Source organism: Nothobranchius furzeri, chromosome 1, assembly GCF_043380555.1.
Source record: "Nothobranchius furzeri strain GRZ-AD chromosome 1, NfurGRZ-RIMD1, whole genome shotgun sequence".
Lineage (NCBI taxonomy): Eukaryota > Metazoa > Chordata > Actinopteri > Cyprinodontiformes > Nothobranchiidae > Nothobranchius > Nothobranchius furzeri.
Window position 1 is genome coordinate 101,830,061 of NC_091741.1, and position 19,010 is coordinate 101,849,070.

Sequence of the window (19,010 nt, forward strand, 5' to 3'; positions counted from 1 at the left end):
TATCTTACCTGTTACAAATATCTTCCTGAGTGACCTCCATTCAGAGAATTGTAGTTTCTGTCTAAAGCCTGTTTTCCAACAGCATAAATCAGCGTGACTCGAATGGGAGTGCTCCGGTTTGACAGCCTTTTCCAACAGCACGGTTCCGTATTTTCTCCCTACTCTCTCCCAGTTATTCGGTACATGCTTTATTGTGGTTCCTAGCATGGTGACCCGATCTGGAAACACTACTTCAGCGACTGTCAGCCACTGATTGGCAAAAGTGGAGTCACTGGTTGTCCCAAAGCTTTCTGCCTGTTGCCTTGCTGTCTGCAGCCATTGGTCGAGTCTGACCGAGGCTAAACAGAATAGCTCCCATTGATGTGCTGTGTTGTGTTTCTGTGTAGCTTACAGATCACCTCACGCTGTTTACTGGTCACCTCGCATTATTTTTGTCTTGAATAAAGATTACGAGTGACCTCCCCCATGCTGACAAGTTCACCTACTTTTGTAACAGAGTTGACAGGAAAACCAACTGCACTGAGGTGAGCGGTGTTGACCTACGCTGTTTTTGGAAGAGTTGTGCCTTTAGAAATACCCCGTTACAGAACTAATGAAGCAACATCAAGAACATAGTGGGCTACCAGGGTTTTTCCTGGCTCGAATTGAGGCAGAGGTGGTACCATCATGACCATACGCCATACTCTGTGCATTCAACTGCCTCACTTTTTTTTCGGTCACTACCCAAAGCTCATGACCATAGGTGAGGGTAAGGACGTAGATCGACCGGTAAATCAAGAGCTTCGCCTTCTGACTCAGCTCTCTCTTCACCACGACAGACCGGTACAACGCCCGCATCACTGCAGATGCAGCACCAATCTGCCTATCGAGCTCACGCTCCAGGTTTCCCCTCACTTGTGAACAAGACCCCGAGATACTTAAACTCCTCCACTTGGGGCAGGACCTCATCCCTGACCTGTAGAAGGCATTCTACCTTTTTCTGTATCAAGACCATGGTCTCTGATTTAGAGGAGCTGATTCTCATCCCAGCTGCTTCACACTCGGCTGCGAACCGCTCCAGCGACAGCTGGATTCCTTACCAGGAAGGCTCAGGAGTGTGATCCCCTGTAGTTGGAACACACCCTGCGGTCCCCCTTTTTAAATAAGGGGACCACCACCACCCCGGTCTGCCAGTCCAGTGGGACTGCCCCCGATGTCCACGTGATATTGCAAAGCCGCGTCAGCCAACACAGCCCCACAACATCCAGAGCCTTAAGGAACTCCGGGCGGATCTCATCCACCCCTGGAGCCTTGCCACAGAGGAGCTTTTTAACCACCTCAGTGACCTCGGCACCAGAGATTTGAGAGGCCAACCCAAAGTCCCCAGACTCTGCTTCCTCACTGGAAGACATGTCGGTGGGATCGAGGAGGTCTTCAAAGTATTCTGCCCACCGATCCACAACGTCCTGAGTAGAGGTCAGCAGCACACCGTCCCCACTATAGATAGTGTTGGTAGCGCACTGCTTTTCCCCCCTGAGGTGCCGGATGGTGGACCAGAATCTCCTTGAAGCCGCACGGAAGTCTTGCTCCATGGTCTCACCGAACTCCTCCCCTGCCCGGGTTTTTGCCTTGGCGACCACCCGAGCCGCGTTCCTGTAAACAATGGGAACAATGGGAGAAATTTCTTGTTTACAGTATAATAACGATATTTTAGAAGCCATTTACAAGCTAACTGTCAAATAAGCATACAGCAAGCAGTAATTTAATAAAACAACTTAAAGAAATACTTAATGTGACCTTCGACGTGTTGAAAGTAACTAGATAAGTGACTAGATTAAATGTAAACTTCCACAGGTAGCGCGTCTCGACTTATTAACAGCCTGTGACACAATAATCGGCCTGTGCATGCACTGCACATTTTCCCAAAGTAGCACATTTCGACGGGGAGCACGGATAGTCGGAACACCGGTTTTGCCTTTGCTGGTTCCTGTATTTTCCTCCACTGCATCCAGATGATCACACTGTGCGCCAGTAAAAAGCATTTTCAGTACACGTAACTTACTTTTGCTCAATAAAGTTCTGGGGAAAATGGTAATTCAAAGATGTTGCACCAGTGCTACGTTTAAAAATAGACAGACACGCACAGACAGTTTTTTTTGTCGCACTGTACAGCCCTGCTCTGATATGGAAGAGCCTGGGGGAAAATCAGGACGTCAGTAGCACCAACCATAGATATGTACCCAACTAGCGAGAAAAGCTATTTTTGATCTTAGTCTGCAGCGGTTTTAGTGCTTTTCGGTGCACCGCTGCTGATACAGCGCCCCTATAGTGGCGCAACGCTGCAACTGCAGTTAAAATAACAGCCATATAGATGGGGGCAGAGTGAAATCAGGCTGGGGCGGCCGCCATTCAAATTTGAATGCAGGAAAAACCCTGGCTACTGTTGGCTCAGATGTCCAAACTTTTACAGTGATTCACGCAGAAGCAATTTTATAAATATCTACCACAGTCGAGTTCACATTACATGCAGGATTATTTCATGGAGCTCCATAGTAATGTAGCGTAAGTAAAAGCAGCAAAATGAGTTGCTGCTGACACACTCAGTGGTCACGCCACAAGGGGTTTTTCATTGTTATTGGTGAAATAACCATGTATTACATCCAAAGATGGTGCATGATACATTGTCCAACATCAAAATATGGGAACTTGATCTAAATTGTACAAAAATAAATCCGTGTTTCATTGCTGAGAGTCACATTTCTATCTGAATCTGTGTGTCACAGCTGTGAAAATGTGCAAACCAGCTGGGGTAAATAAAAGACGCATGTTAGCTCTTAGTAGATGCTTTGACTTGTCAGTGTTTCCATTACAAGGCTATTTAAGAGCAGCAGGAGCTCACAGAGCAGCCTTCAAAGCCAGGGAAGAATGACTTCAAGCCTTCTGATGAACCTGAATTGGTGACTTATGTGTCATAGAGTGACACGCCCTGTTGTTTGATAGTTAAACATTAGCTTATGTAAAGCCTCCATCAGCGACAAGTTTGGTTGCAACGCCCTGCCAACCACAAGGTCATGTGCTTATGAAGCACTAGGAGACAGTTGCCACATAAACATGCCTCACCTGATATGTAAAACTAACTTACTGAGATTCTCATCACACCAATGAATACAACTTTTTCTTCTCCTTTCAAATCAAGAGTTTACATTTACTTAGTTTGAAATTAAAACTAATATTTCTGGTTCCTTTTAAATAGAACATATTATGAAAACTCACTCTTACATCCTTTTGTGCTGTCATTGTCTCTAAGCAAGCAAGGCAACGCAGCTTTATTTTTTATATCACATTTCATACATAGTGCAATTCAATGTGCTTTCCCAGAGCAAGAACAGCAAAAACATGAAACATTAAAATCAACGTGACAACATAAAGCAGCAGATTTTAAAATAAAAAGTTCTACTTTGCTAGGTGTGCAGTATACACACCTAGCAGGGCTCTATTTTGGCCCCATGCCATTGAGTGATTCATAAACTAGTAAAACATTTTGAAATTGATTCTGTAGTTTACTGGTAGCCAGTGTAGAGATTTAACCCTTTGATGCATAATGGTCACTACAGTGGACAGGTACTCAAAATTGTTATTTATTTGTTTTTGCTATTAAGCACAGCTGTTGAAGACTTTATTGCATTGGAGCCCTTCCATTTGGACTTCAGTTAGCCAAGCCAACATATTTCATGCTCAGAATGCACGCTGTCCACTGAGGTGGACATGTAATAAATGATTTGTAAATTATAAAATTTTACAAAAAATATTTGTTGAATTTTGTTTCATTCACACCTAAAGATGAATCCAAAAAATTGTTTAAAAAAATCATGGTTGAAGATTTCATAATTCATGCATCAAAGGGTTAAGAGCTGGAGTGATGTTTTTGATTCGTTTGGTTCTTGTTAAGACTCCAGCAGCAGCATTCTGAATAAGCTTCAGTTGCTTCACAGCTTTTTTGGGAAGGCCAGTCAAAAGACTATTGCAATAGTCCAGCCAGCTGGAGATGACCACATGAATGAATTAGTCTAGCTCTTGTCTGGACTTGAGACATCTGAGTCTTGCTATGTGATGAGGATTATGGTCTGTACAGGCCGGGATCGCGTTAACCGGATATTTTCTGGTTTTGACCGTTTATTTTGACGGATAAATCTCAAGGCTGTTGGTCATTCTGACAGACTGGAATTACCCCGACGCAGCCCAGCAGCAGAACCAAAACACAGCAGGTAAAATGTGAAATTGTTTAATTGTAACTTTAGTATGCTGGTCGGCTTGTCTGGACTAAATATTAATGAAAAAAGAATGAAAATTAAATTGTGAATTTTTATTTATTATTATTTGAAAAATGAAAGTGATGGGAGGAAACGATCATGACCGGTCAAAATGAAAACAAACATGTCTAGCGCAACCTTCACGTGTAGGTATTTTTCTGTACCTGCTTGTAACTTATGTTGATTATAACCTGTTTAATTAAGACCCATCCAGAAATTAAAACCTGGTGCAGCGCCTGTGTTAGAGGAGTCATGTTTCGGGACAGCTACTGATTATAAATATGTTGAAGTAATGCTACAATACATCAGGATCTCAGACTGGTTTCTTGAACCAGACAATGAGTTCACTGTACTCAAATGACCTCCACAGTCACGAGATTTCAATCCAATAGAGCACTTTTGGGATGTGGTGGAATGGGAGATTTGCAGCCACTGTGTGATGTTATCATGTCAATATGGACCAAAATCACTGAGAAATGTCTCCAGTACCTTGTTGAATCTTTACCACGATGAGTTGAGGCAGTTCTGAACGCAAAAGTGGGTTCAACCTGGTACTAGCTAGGTGTACCCAATCACGTGGCCAGTGAGTGTATACACATGTACGTGTGTGTTCATTTCAGCTGTGTCTTAACAACCAAGGTGATAATGTTGGACATACTGTCCCCATAGAGATCTTCAGTCAGGAATTCAGTCCTGCTAACAGTTTTCTCAGACAGCTCAAGTGGAGCCGGTCCAGTTTTCTGGCTGGTAAACTGGTTTCACTCCAACACTAGGGGACTTTCTCAGAAAAGGCACAAAGGCTTGTCACTGAAGATGTAATCTCAGAGGTTTTGTTGTTGTATCTTCCGCTATGGGTACCATGGGTATCCTTTTTAGAGATTAGCCCAGTCCTCTGTTGGCAGTCCTGACCCGGTGTGTGATATACGGTTTATATTAGGGATGCCCAATGCGTTGACCATCGTGGTGCCCATCGGTACCCCTACCCCGATTGCTTTGAGCTGCACCTTGTAAAAGTAGCTCACAGAGTGGAACAATGTGGGCACCCTTGGTTTATTTAACATAAATTTCAGTGTTTTTTTTTTTTACAGTCATCCATTTAGTTTGACATCCCAGTTACACAACAACTCTGATATATTGATCAAGGTGATACCTGATTCAGCATCTGGTTTTCCATTCATTATGTACAAATGTTATCCTGACAGGGGTATGAACTCGTAACCCCCAGTCCAAAGGCAAGTGACCGTAGCACTGAACCAAGAAGATCAACACTGGTTGTGTTTCAAGGTCACCAGAGTACATTTGGTAAAAGATATCTTAAGAAAACTTTAATAAAAATCACCCCTCCATCACAGGTGACCTTCTGACATTCAACTTTAAGAAAACCCACTTGGGCCCTTGGAAAAAAGTACTAATAGTTTTCTTGAGTTCCACTAACCACATAATCAGGGGCGGCGTTAGGCCCGGCTACTTGGGCTGAAGCCCCGGATCTTTCATGATAAGCCCCGGATCTAAATTGCGGAAGTAACATGCAGTACCAAAGTCACACAGAGAGGGCGCAGCTGGCAGTAGTTTGTAAAGTCCCATTTAGTCGTCACACACACAGGTGTGTGGTGAAATTTATTCTCCGATTTTGACCCATCCCCTGAGTTGCAGACACGCCGCGCTCGGGAACTATTTGGTGGTTTAATCCCCCAATCCAACCCCAATCCAATGCTGAGTGTCAAGCAGGGAGGCATTGGGTCCCATTTTTCTCAAAATCTTTGGTATGACCCGACCAGGAGTCGAACCCCTGATCTCCCGATCTCAGGGCAGACACTCTACCACTAGGCTACTTAGTCAGTATACAGTTTACCTGAGACTGAAGAGAAGCCCTTCAGCAGCTGGCTTCTGTAGTCTCTGTCTGAAACGCATGAGTGAAGATGGACATAAGGACGTTTTTTTAGACCAAAAGTACAACGACAGAACCCCAGCTCTGATGAGACTGGTGTTGACTCAGGTTTGTGAGTCTTAATTGAAAATATTTGTTGTGCTGCTGGTTTGCCTAAAGTTAGCTTACTATCAGGTAAAGTTGTTGGAGAAAGAAAGGGAATATTTACTATCATTTCACACTAAACACTAACAGGAACAATACTCTGCCCTGAATATGCTGAATATGTAGCTTCAGATTAAACATTATGTGGTACAAGACAAATATATATGATGTTGACTAGTGCGTGTCACGTGTGTGCGCGCATGCGTGTGTGTGCGCGTGCGCGCGCGTGTGTGTTAAGCCCCGGATCTTCTTCAGTCCTAAATCCGCCCCTGCACATAATATTAAAATGACAATAGTTTAACAAAGGTTAAAAAAATGAATGGTCTAAATGTTAGTTTCAGTCTAACTCTCCGTCTCTCCCCACAGTATCCATTCTATGCTGCGTCTTCATCCTCTTCCTCTTCCTGTCTGAGCTGACGGGATTTATAGCCACTGAAATGTAGGTATCACCGCACCAGTCCACCTCATTACATCCTGTAACCCATCACACTGGGAGTTAATAATGAATGTCAGTGACCTAATTGTGATGCACTCTGCTCAGCCAGCAGCGCAGCCAATGAATTTTCTCTCAGGAAATTGACTTTGTGTTTGCGTCAGCCTCCTGGCAGCCTGGGAGAGGAGGTGACATGAGAAGGGTTTTAAAAAAAGGCAGGAAATTGCACAAGTAGACAAAAAATCTTGCAATTTGGCAAAAGACGAGTCCTTAAATAAACGTGAAATGACTCATCGTAGATAATGTCTACCTTTTTTACATGAATGTAATCATTTTATCCCTCTGAAATGTGTCTTTTGTGTATGTAACTGTATTCTTTCTGTCTGTTTTAGTGTGAATGAATTATATGTGGATGACCCTGATAAAGACAGTGGTGGGAAGATAGAAGTGAGTTTAAACATCAGTTTGCCAAACTTACACTGTGACTGTGAGTATAACTATTTCACTACATTGTACCAGTCTTTCACACACACACACTCACACAGGCCCCACTGTGGGCGTCATTTCTTCTTATTAAGCAACACTGGACTGGCTGCTGTCTTACTTAATACAGAGCATTATAACAAATACATAGTCTTGGTAAAAAGGAAGTACATGCTCCGAACTTTAGAGCTTTACATGTCGGGACATGAACACATTTTTATCGGGTTCTGAATTGATTCAAATCTGAACGGTGTACGAAACACACAACAGAAACACCCTTGCCTTTATTTATTAAACATAAAGCCAGTATAGAGAAGCTGTCTGACTTCTACACTGCTCTAGAGGAACTCTGGCTCGTGCCTGCTGTGGGTTCATCAGGTCTGTGTGTAGTGTTTCTGCTCAGCTCTTTTAATGTCCACCACAGCATTTCTGTCAGTTTGATGTCAGGACTTGGGCCGGACCAATTCAGTAATTTGATACTTTAGTTTCCCAGTCATTTGTTTATATAGCGCCAAGTCACAACAAGGGTCGTCTCAAGGCACTTCACAAAGTAAACGTTCCGGTTGAGTTCAGTTCATTCAGCCAATCAGTAAAAAAGTCGCCTGTAGAAACCCAGCAGATTGCATCGAGTCACTGACTTGTTGTGTCAGACTTTACAGCAGTCCTCGTACTGAGAAAGCATGTTTTACCATTCTGTCCTGTACTAGAATGTTTCACCTTTTTTTGTAATTTGAATTGCTTTTATTTTTGATTTATTCACTATATTTGTACTTCTACTGTACCATGTTCAGCACCTTGGGCATCCTGACAGGGTTGCGGAAGGCGCTTTATAAATAAAGCTTTGCTTGATTGATTGATGTAGCGACGGAGGAGAGAACTTCCCTTTAAAGCCGGGCGTACACTGTGCGACTTTTTCACTTTTTTGAGCCGATTTTCCACTCGTACGAGAATCCACGACATGGGGGCGAGTTTTGCGCCGAGCGGTCGTGTAGTGTACAGGGGGTTACAAGAGGCGATTAACACCACGTGACCAGCTGCCGATCAGCAGTCGTGAGCTCGCACGGACTTCTGGCGTGTTTAATATTTTGCTCGTCCCTCGTCAGGGTATCGCACTGTTGAAGCGGCGCTGCGAGCAGCTGCGACCCAAAAAGTATCAGAACCGCTCACGGCGCTTGCGCAATCATGCATCAACGCCACTCGCCCGCTATTTCCCTAATAACACACGCTGTTCGTTTTTATTTCTACACGTTTTTTTACTCACAAAGATTGTCAAGAAAGCGTGTTTGTCGTGTTCATGTCAAATTAAACTGATCACAAAACACAGATTCACTTTCTTTATTTCGTTTTCCTCATCCAACCCCCATAAATCCCTGTGTGTCCTCCTGCAGCACTCCCGAAGGACAACAGGCAAAACAAGACAAAAAAGTCTGACGTGTTGAGTAAAAACTGCTTTTTTTTAGCACCTTTTTAGGTCAAACGTGTTGCTACCAGACGTACGGTGTGAGCAGTCAGGTCGCATGCGAGAACTGGGTCGTACAGTGTGAGCACATGACTCGTGAGATCTGCTCTGCGAGGAAGTCGTACAGTTTGAGCTGAAGCTGAACGCTGCGAGTGAAAAAGTCGCACAGTGTACGCCCGGCTTAACAGGAAGAAACCTCCAACAGAACCTGGCTCTGTATGAGCAGCCATCCGTCACGACTCACTGGGGGCTTGAGAAGATGGAGCACACACACACACACACACACACACACACACACACACACACACACACACACACACACACACACACACACACACACACACACACATTCACCAGTTGCTATAATTGTCCTTTAGTGACATAGTTTGGTCCAAGTTTATGCTGTCAGGCAGATGGACTCGCATCGGACTCTACGAGGCTTTAACCGACTCAAAGAGCCCAAATCATCAGCCCCACCACTGTGCTGACAGCTGGTTTGGGTTTCTTCAACATGGAGCGTTGCATTTTGGGTAAACATCTGTTCAAAAGACACTGTCCCAGAACACGTGTTGGTCATTCAGATGCAACTTTTCAAACTTGCTGTCATGTCATTTTTATAGACCTGAGGTTTTGTTCTGCAACTCTTCCAAACACGACCTACATGTGCAGTCTTTTTCCAATCGTTCCATGTTGACCCTTAACCTTTAACCTGCTAACCAAGGCCAATAAAGTCTGAGTTGGAATTCTCTGAATTATCCCTAAATAATTCCTCAGTATGGCCTTGGTGTGAACTTGCTACGACTTCCACTCCTGGAAAAAATTGGCAGCTGTCTTAAATATTTTCAATTAAAGGGGACAAATGACGCAAATCTCCCTTTTTTGCGTCACTTGACGTGATGTGGGACATGTTTGTATAGACTATGGACCTATGATAACTGAAAAGAGGTCTAATATGACTCGATAATCTATCTCCTTGTAGATCAATAGACCCCCAGCTTCATTTGAAGCAACCGTCTAATCACTTTCAGATTGGTGGACGGCAACAGTTGTTCTCTCACTGATCCTCCTTGGCATTGTGTTAACACACACCTGCATGCTCCAGACCAGCAGTCTGACTGAACTCCTTCATAGTGGAGATCACACGGCTGGTGATCAACTGTGATTAACAAACCAACAAAGATCAGGACTTGTTTTTGTTCCAGTACCTTAAACTGTATTTTTCTTTAGCGTGACAGTAACTGACATCGTGTTGTGTTGTGTTGTTACCCTCCTGCGCAACATGACACCACTTTCAGGTTGATCTCAGGCTGTTTGCTGCTGCGATCCTTCCTCCGCTGGCTCGCCCGCTGTATTTTGATATGGGAGAAGGCGAGCTGAAGCGTGGCCGGAGCAGTCGGTGGTTATTTGCTCCCCATGACTCCCCTCAGAAACTATGCCTATCACAGAATCACACGCAGCGCAGACGGCTCGCATCCAGCTCCGCTGACATCCTAAAAAGGGAAAGCTAATAAATGCCTGTGAGAATAGTGAACCCAGCTTTCTTCTTGGACGTCTGGCATCAGTTCAGCCGGTCGTGACCCAAACACAGGCTGCTGTTTCTGTTTCTGATTAAACCTCTTCCTAATCGCATGTCTGCTGCTTTTATTTATCTGTGAGATGTAAGCTATTTATTCTTCTCTGCTGCGAGTTGATACCATGTCGGTCCATTTATTTTCCAGGACCCCAAACAGGTTGTCATCTATTGTAAAATGTACTTGGAGGGAGAAACCGTTCCATCACAGAAACCTCAGCACTGTTTCTCATTTATCTGCGCTGCTTTCCAGATTTAAACCATATTCTCCCTCCACTGACCTTAAAAGATTGTCTTGTTTTGATTAGTGACCTCATGGAAACACACAGGCATGCATAATAATCGTATATCAACCCTCGTCCTAAGCCACATTATATCAACACCCCCTTCAGTCCAAAATGTCTTAAAAGGAGAACTGAAGATCTCTCAGGGGCTATTTTATATTTATCCCCTGTATTTTGAGATGGTGCGTGTGCGCAAATGTGTGTGTGTGTGTGTGTGTTTGTGCGTGTGCGTGTGCAAGAGCTAGTGGGGGTGCGGCACTTTCCCTGAATGTCAAAGTTCAGACGGGCTATGTGTGTTAGCTTGGACTCGGCACTCCTCCACTGGCCGGCGTTCAGCAAAGGCAGGTCCAGAAACAAGGCCACTGCCAGAGTGCCACCAAACAGCAGGCTTGTGTGTGTGTGTGTGTGCGTGTGCGTGCGTGCGTGCGTGCGTGCGTGTGCGTGCGCTGACTTTGTGGGTGACTTTCTGCGTTGGGATTGAGAATTCTCCACTTATTTCTTTAATAGCTTTCTTCTTTCTGACTACTGAAGGTGAAACATGAGCTGCAGGTGACTGTTCTGCTCCGTTATCACTCTAACCAGTTTGTCGTTCAGTTCAAAGTCTTCAGCCCACGCTCAGAAATGATCGTTTTTGTCCAGACGCTGAAGTTTTTAGGATCGTGGATCGTCATGTTGATCTTGGGCCTCTTTCTCCATACTCAAAACCAGTTGTGACCAGTTTGGGGGTGAAAATTGACGCTGAACTTAAATTTGATGTTCACATCAATTCTGTGATCCGGTCCAGTTTCTTTCACCTGAGACGCCTTGCAAAAATCAAGCATATGCTGTCGAGAGCCCACCTGGAGCGGGTACTCCATGCTTTTGTAAATTCTAGGCTTGATTACTGCAACTCTCTATATGCAGGGTTGTGTCAGTCATCACTGCGTCGCCTACAGGTTGTGCAGAACAGCGCAGCCAGGTTCCTTACTGGGACCAGGAAACGGGACCACATCAGTCCGGTTCTGGCCTCCCTGCACTGGCTTCCGGTTTGCTATCGCTCACACTTCGGACTCCTCGTCTTTGTTTGTCATTTCTTCCAGGGTGGTGCTCCCCCCTATCTGGCCATGCTCCTTAACAGACATTCCCCATCACGCGCTCTGCGCTCCTCTGACCAAGGCCTGCTCGCTGTCCCTCGTTCTAGGTGTCGTACTCACGGGGACCGGGCTTTCTCAGTCCTAGCACAGTCACTCTGGAACCAGTTGCCACCCTCAGTTAGGCTGTCCCCATCTCTGCCAGTCTTCAAGAGTCACCTAAAAACCCACCTCCTCTGCTTGGTGTTTCCTGAACATGTTTGAATTTGGCCCTCTTTTATTTTGATTTTATCTCAGTTTTCATTGGTTCACTTTTTCCCTTGTTTTACACATTTGTCCTGTACTAGAATGTTTCACCTGTTTTGTAATTTGTAATCTGTAATTTGAATTGCTTTTATTTTCTGATTTATTCACTTAATTTAACTTTGTACTGTCCCATGTTCAGCGCCTTGGGCTTCCTGACAGGGTTGCGGAAGGCGCTTTATAAATAAAGCTTTGATTTGATTTAGTTTCCACTAAAAACAAAAGGATGAAGATTGTCACGCTAAAGAACGTCTGTCAGAAAATAAACTTCCTGTTGATGTTATGATTTTTTTCTCTCCAGTGGTGGGTTTGGACATCCAAGATGAGATGGGCCGCCACGAGGTCGGCCACATAGACAACTCCATGAAGGTCCCGCTCAATCAGGGCGATGGCTGTCGATTTGAGGGAGAGTTCACAATCAACAAAGTAAGGCTTAGCCCCCAATCCGTGATTCCTAGAAGGTGCTCATGGATTATATGACTCTTCGCATCTACCACATGATATCTGTTTGCTAGTTACAGGAGCAGCTGTACCTAGAACGGGCTTGGCTCCAAACGTTGAAAGTTGAACTAGAATTCATTCATGAGATTTTGCTACCACACAGATTGGGTCGACTTCCATGTGCATGAAGTTTTAGTTTCAAGTCCACATTTGTGGACTGGGATGGAGATGATGCTCAGCTACAGATCCGAGCTGAATGTCTGGACTGACATGACTTTTATGTGTTGTCTGGTGATTAAAGCTGACCAATTTAATCAGCAATCCCAAACCCAAAAAGCACCAGTGGAGCCCAGAAATGTCCCCAGCTAGTAACTTCACCACTGCCTTTCCACACCAGCAATAACAGATCCGCCATTTGGAAGATTTTTTTTCTTCAGTTGTGTAGAATTTGAAAAATCAATTTTGTTCCCATGATTATAGCTATTTCAGATCAATCTGATGAATCCTAATTCAGTATCAGCGGATCAGAGCTGCAGGAGAACCAGGAACCTGTAACCAGAACCAGCGCTGCTCTCCTACGACCACGTAGCTGTGGGAGCCATCTTGATTTGGATTCATTCCAAAGAGGCAGGCGTGATGGTTACTTTTGGGGGCTGGAATCTGTCGAGTGGTTTGTGAGATATTTAGCAAACATGGACACATTAATGCCTGCCTTGTGTCTTCCAGTAATGGACTACACGTATAAACAATGTAGTCTTAGACTCCCGGGAGCTTGTGCACTGTTTGTAGCATATTTTTGTTAAATATGAGTCAAACTTGCTTCCTGCTTCAGCTGAAATAAATCTGTGCGTAGCCTCGTTTGGCTCCATGTCCTCTTCCTGTGCATCACTCTTTCCATTACGTTCAAACTTATTAACCCAGCAGTTGGACATTTAACACGCCTGCGTGTGAAACCGCTGGAAAACCTGCAGAAGGACGGGAACATTTGGTTTGCTGTGCAGTCACTGGTTAACCAAATGTGTTGCAGATGCAATAGGAGCACATGTTTACCAGCTCCGCTTGTGTTTATGATCCGTGTGCTCTCAGGTACCAGGGAACTTCCACGTGTCCACTCACAGCGCCACCGCGCAGCCCCAAAGCCCTGACATGACTCACACCATTCACAAGCTCGCATTTGGAGAAAAGCTACAAGTGAGGGCGCACACACACACACACACACACACACAGAAACCAGGATTAGTTTGATCAAAACTGAAAACCATTTTCTCCTCTCAGGTGCAGAAGGTCCAAGGGGCCTTTAACGCTTTAGGAGGGGCCAACAGGCTGTCATCTAACCGTACGTGTTCACACTCATCATGAGCTCACTATAACCACCGTGTGACATTTACATAAACACCCTTGACGACATGTAATGATGCAGTGAAGTGAGATGCCAAGTGGGCAGTGTTTGGATCCAAACGGAGGAAAACTTGATTCACTAAGCTGACGCAGAACCTTTTAATGTGTCATCATGAAAACGTCTTAGTGTCTGTGTTAATGATGGCTTCCTCTGCAGCTCTGGCCTCGCACGACTACATCCTGAAGATCGTTCCAACGGTGTATGAAGACCTGTCGGGCAAACAGAGGTTCTCCTACCAGTACACAGTAGCCAACAAGGTTTAGTATCCATGATGTTCTGCCTGACATCAGACCTTTATTGTTCTAATCCTCTTTTCTCGAAAGCAGCACCAACATTTAGGATTTATAGCTGCGTTAACTGGAAGTGAGATTTAACCTGTAGTGGTTAAAAACCCTAAATATGTCAACAAACCATAAAGAGAGTTCCTAGAACAGATTAGCCTGAAAAGTGGGCGTGGAGTGTTGAGTCACAACAGTGCAGCTTGGACACGAAGCACGGAAATCAGGTCTGATTCCAAAATGTAAACTCACCGAACGTCGACTCGGACCGGAGCTGTTGTTGTCGTGTCAGACGTGTTGATCTGTTTAAATGGTTATGTTTTAGAGATGGTTTATGGAAAACTCCCGACATTTGAAATGAATGAATTCTTCTGTATTCATTTATCAACTCAGCAGGATTAACTTCCTCAGTGCTGATTGCTGACTGATCTTTTCCCTGTTTCCATGCAGGAATACGTTGCTTACAGCCACACGGGCAGAATTATCCCAGCAATCTGGTTCAGATACGACCTGAGTCCCATCACGGTCAAGTACACGGAGAGGAGACAGCCCTTTTATCGCTTCGTCACCACGGTGAGTCGGCCACACACATCCCCTGGACTAAAGTCAGTGTGTCACATCACCGGTTACACTACTCTCCAGCTCGTCTGTGTGCAAGGTCAAAGGTCCTGAGCTAATATTTATCAGAACAACTTTTCAAATGAATACGTTTATTATAAGCTACGCGCAGCGTCGGAGCTCCGCCCACGCACATCACGCCCTATGCTTGGGCACCACGTGGCCAGGGGTTCACCAACCAATCAGGGTTGTGAAATAAGACTGTCGGTGATGTGCTGAGCACGTCATCCCAGGCAGGAGGAGATATAAGAACAAACAAGTCATTTGAGGGTCTCATGAGCTGTTTTGAGGGTTAATTTCATTTAAAATCAGCTGGTCCTGAGCCCATCTACTTCCGGACCACGGGTCCCCGGAAGAAGGAAAACACTGAATGCAAGTCAACGGGGCTAAAAAGGCTATTTTCTATTTCTGCTTGGTATGTGCCGTGGATTCCACGTGTGATGTCCGCGAATTTTAAAGAAGCATTTTGGGGAACGATATTTTGGGTTTCGTGTCAAAATGAGTCCAGGATTACAAAAGCACTTCACAGAAGAGACCTCATCTAACCAGACGCGGAGAAAACAGAGAGAAACATGCTGTAAGTTCAGCGAACATCGAGTCCTTCCCACAGGAGGAAAGAACCACCATAAATCTGGCCATGTGGTTGGTAGCAGTACGCTAGGGGAGAGGAGATCATGTGGTGACGTCAAAAATGCGACGTGCCGATGTCTGGTTTGTAGTCGTGCTAATGACGCACTTTTACAAGTTGATAAATCTCAAAGTACGTGACTGGCGTGGTCGAAACACCATCGTTAATTTTCATTTGAACTGCAGTACGATATGTGTGTGATCCAGGGCGTGAGGCAAAGCGGATTAGAAAACAGCGTTTTAGCCCTGTTGACTTGCATTCAGTTTTTCATTGTTCCAGGGACCCGTGAGCCGACCGGTAAGGGAGGGACTTGGAGTAAAGAACTTCACAAACATGTTTTTTATAGACCAGAGAACTATTGGGCCATTCCCATCTGTACCGGGTCGGCCCGCGTCGGGTAGCGTAGGTTGTTTACATATCTGGGTGGCCTGGTATTTTTCCGGGCCAACCAAGGCTCATTCTCAGCCCTCTTCTCGAGGGGGTCTGCTTCAGGCCGACCAGGGCCAACACACCCACTGCTGACAGCAAATTCACACCTTCCATTAGAGCAAGCCTCTGATTGGTGGGTAGAATCAGCCCACATGGGCTTAAGGCAAGGATGTGTGGAATCAACCGGGCCAGGCTGGGGCCGACTGGGGCTACCCGGCCCGGGCCGACCCGGTACAGATGGGAATGGCCCATTATATAACCCAAGACAACAAGTCCTGAAATGTCCCCTTTAACACCAACGTGGTGACGTCAGCATTTGTTAGGCAAATTTTAGTAAGTAGTAAGTACATTTTATTTATAAAGCACTTATCAAATCACAAAGTGCGTCAAAATGGATCAAAACAAAACCGTCATCAAGTCATAATGATCCTAAAACAGAAATGGATCAACATCAGAAAAAATAAAGTCGTAAAATTATAAAATTTCATAAACAAAAGAAAGATAAAAAATTGAGTTAAAAATAAGAAAATAAAAGGTTTAGGTAAAAGCAGCTTTAAATAAATGGTCTTTAGCTGTTTTTTAAAAGGGTCCCGACGGTCAGTGCTGCGTAAGGATAAAGGACGATCATTTGCTGCTAAACATTTAGACGATTCCAAAGTAAAACGTCAAGAACACTTGACCTTAAGTGAGTTATCAACACACACCTCCAGATGACAACACCACTCTGCTTGCTGACTGTGTAAAAATGTTGTTACAAACTAATAAAACGTGTTTTTAGGTGATTTTAGGTGACTAAACACTTAAACATCCTCTAAAAATGTTGATGAGGTCAAAGCAGACCCAGAACAGTGAAGACTTCAGCATAAGCAGCTGTGTGTCCTGCCATCACTAAACTTCCTGATCTCACCCCAAGTCAGCTGAATGACTTCAGCTGATCCTGTTCGCTCATCAGGAAAGCGTCCCGCTGCTTGAAAATGTGCCCGGGGCCTAAATGAGCTGCCTGATTGACGAGCTGCTCCTTTGTTGGTCTTTTTAGTTGATTTTGATTGAACACGCTGCGAGTCTGAGAGATGAGTGTATTTACTGTGTCCTCATTAGTCATGGCTAAAAACTGTGAGTCAAAGGCGTTTTGGTTTTTTTCCAGCTCATACTGGGGTGTGAGTGTGACCCTGTAGGATCAGATCCAGCTGAGATCGAGCCAAACTTGAGCTAATGAAACTACTACAAAAGATCTAATGGGTTGATTTGTTTTCTGTAGATCTGCGCCATCGTCGGAGGGACGTTCACCGTGGCGGGAATCATCGACTCCTGTATATTCACCGCCTCGGAGGCCTGGAAGAAGATCCAGATAGGGAAGATGTCCTGAGGACGGACCGCTTCCTCTCGGGTTCATGTCGTATTTAGGAGAGTGAGGTTTCATAGCCTGGTAGCTAAATCCGGTCCTGAATGAAAACAATCTCCTGTTGGAGATCCGTGGACTATCCAGCACGTGGTCTAACTACCAGGCTGCACGTCTCTCTTTACTGAAGATCCTCTCCTCCTGCTGACGCGCGGACGCTGACTATCGTGTCTGCTTCCTCCTCATTAGCGTCCGGAGACGAGAGGGAATCTCTCGTTGCTGACATGATTGATTTAAAGGTGTGTGTGTGTGTGTGCGCGCGTGCAGCATATTTTGTTTTTAAATGAAGTAAACAAAAATGTTGAGCAGATGAAGGCATTAATCAGTGTTTCAGTTACAAATGGGTTTGTTCCTCTGGTTTCTGAACCGCCTCATGCTGATTTTACGTTTGGTTCAGATCGGGTGTTTCGGCCTCTCCTTCGTTTCTCTGCATGTTACTGACGTGGCTCGACTTGTCTTCACATAAAACGTTTTTCTAGTTTATCTCAATGACTGATGGACAAATGCAATTACAGTGTAATTGGTATAGGTTGTGTTCTTGTGTTCTCCCAGCTGAAGAAGTCAGAACTTCTTAAACCTTTTCAACCTCCTTTTGTATCTCCGTTTCCTTTCCGAGTAAAGGTGCCCTTGAAGCTGGTGCTTTTGTCTGATCATTACTGAACTCGTCGGCTGATTGATCATTCCACCCTCTACTCTGCGTTTAGGGTTAAATGTGGAAAACACAACTTCCCACTGGTGATCAGTAACCTTTTCCATCACGACTAACGACCGCATCAATAGTTATTCATAGAAACTGAAAATGGGCCCTCTGATCTGGTCCGAGTCTGATCCTGAGGCTGTAAACGTGTGCGTAAGAGAGGGACTTTGAACTCAGCCTGAGCCGGCGCTCTGCAGGTCGTCCTCTGTGATGAAGAGCCTGCAGGACGGCTGTAAGCGGTCTCAGCCAGCATCACGCTTACGTCCACCTGTGGTAAGAGGTGCTCAGCGTGACTCACGCCTCCAGTCACCCTGCGTCCCTCTGTTTACCTTCGTCACTTATTACTTGTTAGCAGAATCCCAGCGTGTCCGCCTCCATTAAATGACGCCGATGACACGTAGGTTTGTTTGTGACGACTGGTGCATGGATCACACCTGTTGGATAAATATGAACGTAGTCTGTCCTGAGATCAGTGGCAGCTTTTAACACGACAATAATCAGAGATGAGAGGATACTTCTTTATTTTATTCCAATGCGAGTCATAAGTTGTACAAATAAAGAATATTTAGTAAAAGAAAAAGATCAAACATATAAATGTGTGAACAGAGAATATTTTTTTGGATCATTTTTGTCAGAGTGCTGCCACCCAGTGGCTGGTTAGAGGATGTCCTTCAGTAGAGGCCTAGCCTGAGAGAGGAGGAACGGTGAGATGAGTAAAAGCCAGCTCTGCTCAGAAGGAACCTGATCTCCAGTCACAGCAATGATCAACGTTTATTCCTCCTCTCTCAGACGGTCAACACCTCCACCCTTCGCTGAGATCACACGTCAGAGGAAGCCAGGCAGGGGGTGTTTGGAGGGGAGTAGAAGTCGCAGAAGCCCTCCTCGGTCAGGTGGCCGTACTCGTTGTTGTAGAAGGTTTGTCCTGACAGCTGGCTGAAGAAGGTGGGTCGGCGGTCGGTGTTCTGACCCAGACAGCAGGTGGAGGTGGTCAGAGGCTCGGTGCTGCTGGTGCTGCTCATACGGCTGAGGGCAGGAGACAAAAACACTCGGGATCAGTCACGGGCAAATGGGCAGTAAACAAATCCCAATCCAAGAGATAATGCTGCATGCTGATGATGAGACTCGGCCACAAAACCCACGTAATTATCCCAACATCTGTAAAACTGGCTTATTTTGGGACCGTTAACATCTGATCTCA

The 19,010-nt window shown here is 45.0% G+C and overlaps 2 protein-coding genes across 2 annotated transcripts in view; one reads left to right on the forward strand and one right to left on the reverse strand.

The window, feature by feature from the left end:
• The window catches only part of ergic1 (endoplasmic reticulum-golgi intermediate compartment 1), a 46,868-nt gene extending 29,116 nt beyond the window's left edge, over positions 1 to 17,752 (forward strand). The window contains exons 3-10 of the mRNA XM_015972832.3: positions 6,688 to 6,760; positions 7,147 to 7,241; positions 12,225 to 12,349; positions 13,451 to 13,555; positions 13,640 to 13,700; positions 13,920 to 14,020; positions 14,492 to 14,614; positions 16,975 to 17,752. Coding sequence (XP_015828318.1) covers positions 6,688 to 6,760; positions 7,147 to 7,241; positions 12,225 to 12,349; positions 13,451 to 13,555; positions 13,640 to 13,700; positions 13,920 to 14,020; positions 14,492 to 14,614; positions 16,975 to 17,082 — 791 coding nt within the window. The 3' untranslated portion in view covers positions 17,083 to 17,752. The remainder of the gene's footprint in view (positions 1 to 6,687; positions 6,761 to 7,146; positions 7,242 to 12,224; positions 12,350 to 13,450; positions 13,556 to 13,639; positions 13,701 to 13,919; positions 14,021 to 14,491; positions 14,615 to 16,974) is intronic.
• Positions 17,753 to 18,316: 564 nt separating this feature from the next.
• Positions 18,317 to 19,010, reverse strand: part of flt4 (fms related receptor tyrosine kinase 4) — a 116,192-nt gene continuing 115,498 nt past the window's right edge. Inside the window, exon 30 of the mRNA XM_070552725.1 lies at positions 18,317 to 18,835. Coding sequence (XP_070408826.1) covers positions 18,631 to 18,835 — 205 coding nt within the window. The 3' untranslated portion in view covers positions 18,317 to 18,630. The remainder of the gene's footprint in view (positions 18,836 to 19,010) is intronic.